Genomic DNA, 294 nt, shown 5'->3' with positions numbered 1-294 from the left:
CCTCGGGGCCCCGGCGGGGGGGGACCCCGGCGGGGCTCACGCTTCTCAATTTCCGTGTTTTTCCCCTTTTCAGCCGAAACAGCTTCCCGACAAGTGGCAACACGACCTTTTCGACAGCGGCTTCGGCGGGGGCGCCGGCGTGGAGACGGGGGGGAAGCTGCTGGTGTCCAACCTGGACTTCGGAGTGTCCGACGCGGACATCCAGGTGAGCGAGCGGCTTCGCGGTCAGCAGCCCCCGTTCTTTCTCGGGAGGTGCCCCCCATGCGGGGCTGCGGGGTGCAGGCTGCGGGGTGC

General features: G+C 69.0%; 1 protein-coding gene across 1 annotated transcript in view; it reads left to right on the top strand.

Annotated features, from left to right (window-relative positions):
- Nucleotides 1-294, top strand: part of ALYREF (Aly/REF export factor) — a 13261-nt gene that overhangs the window by 10495 nt on the left and 2472 nt on the right. Inside the window, exon 3 of the mRNA XM_005883667.2 lies at nt 74-205. Coding sequence (XP_005883729.2) covers nt 74-205 — 132 coding nt within the window. The remainder of the gene's footprint in view (nt 1-73; nt 206-294) is intronic.

This window comes from Myotis brandtii, unplaced genomic scaffold (assembly GCF_000412655.1).
Source record: "Myotis brandtii unplaced genomic scaffold, ASM41265v1 scaffold797, whole genome shotgun sequence".
NCBI lineage: Eukaryota > Metazoa > Chordata > Mammalia > Chiroptera > Vespertilionidae > Myotis > Myotis brandtii.
This window is presented reverse-complemented; position numbering and strand designations above follow the sequence as displayed.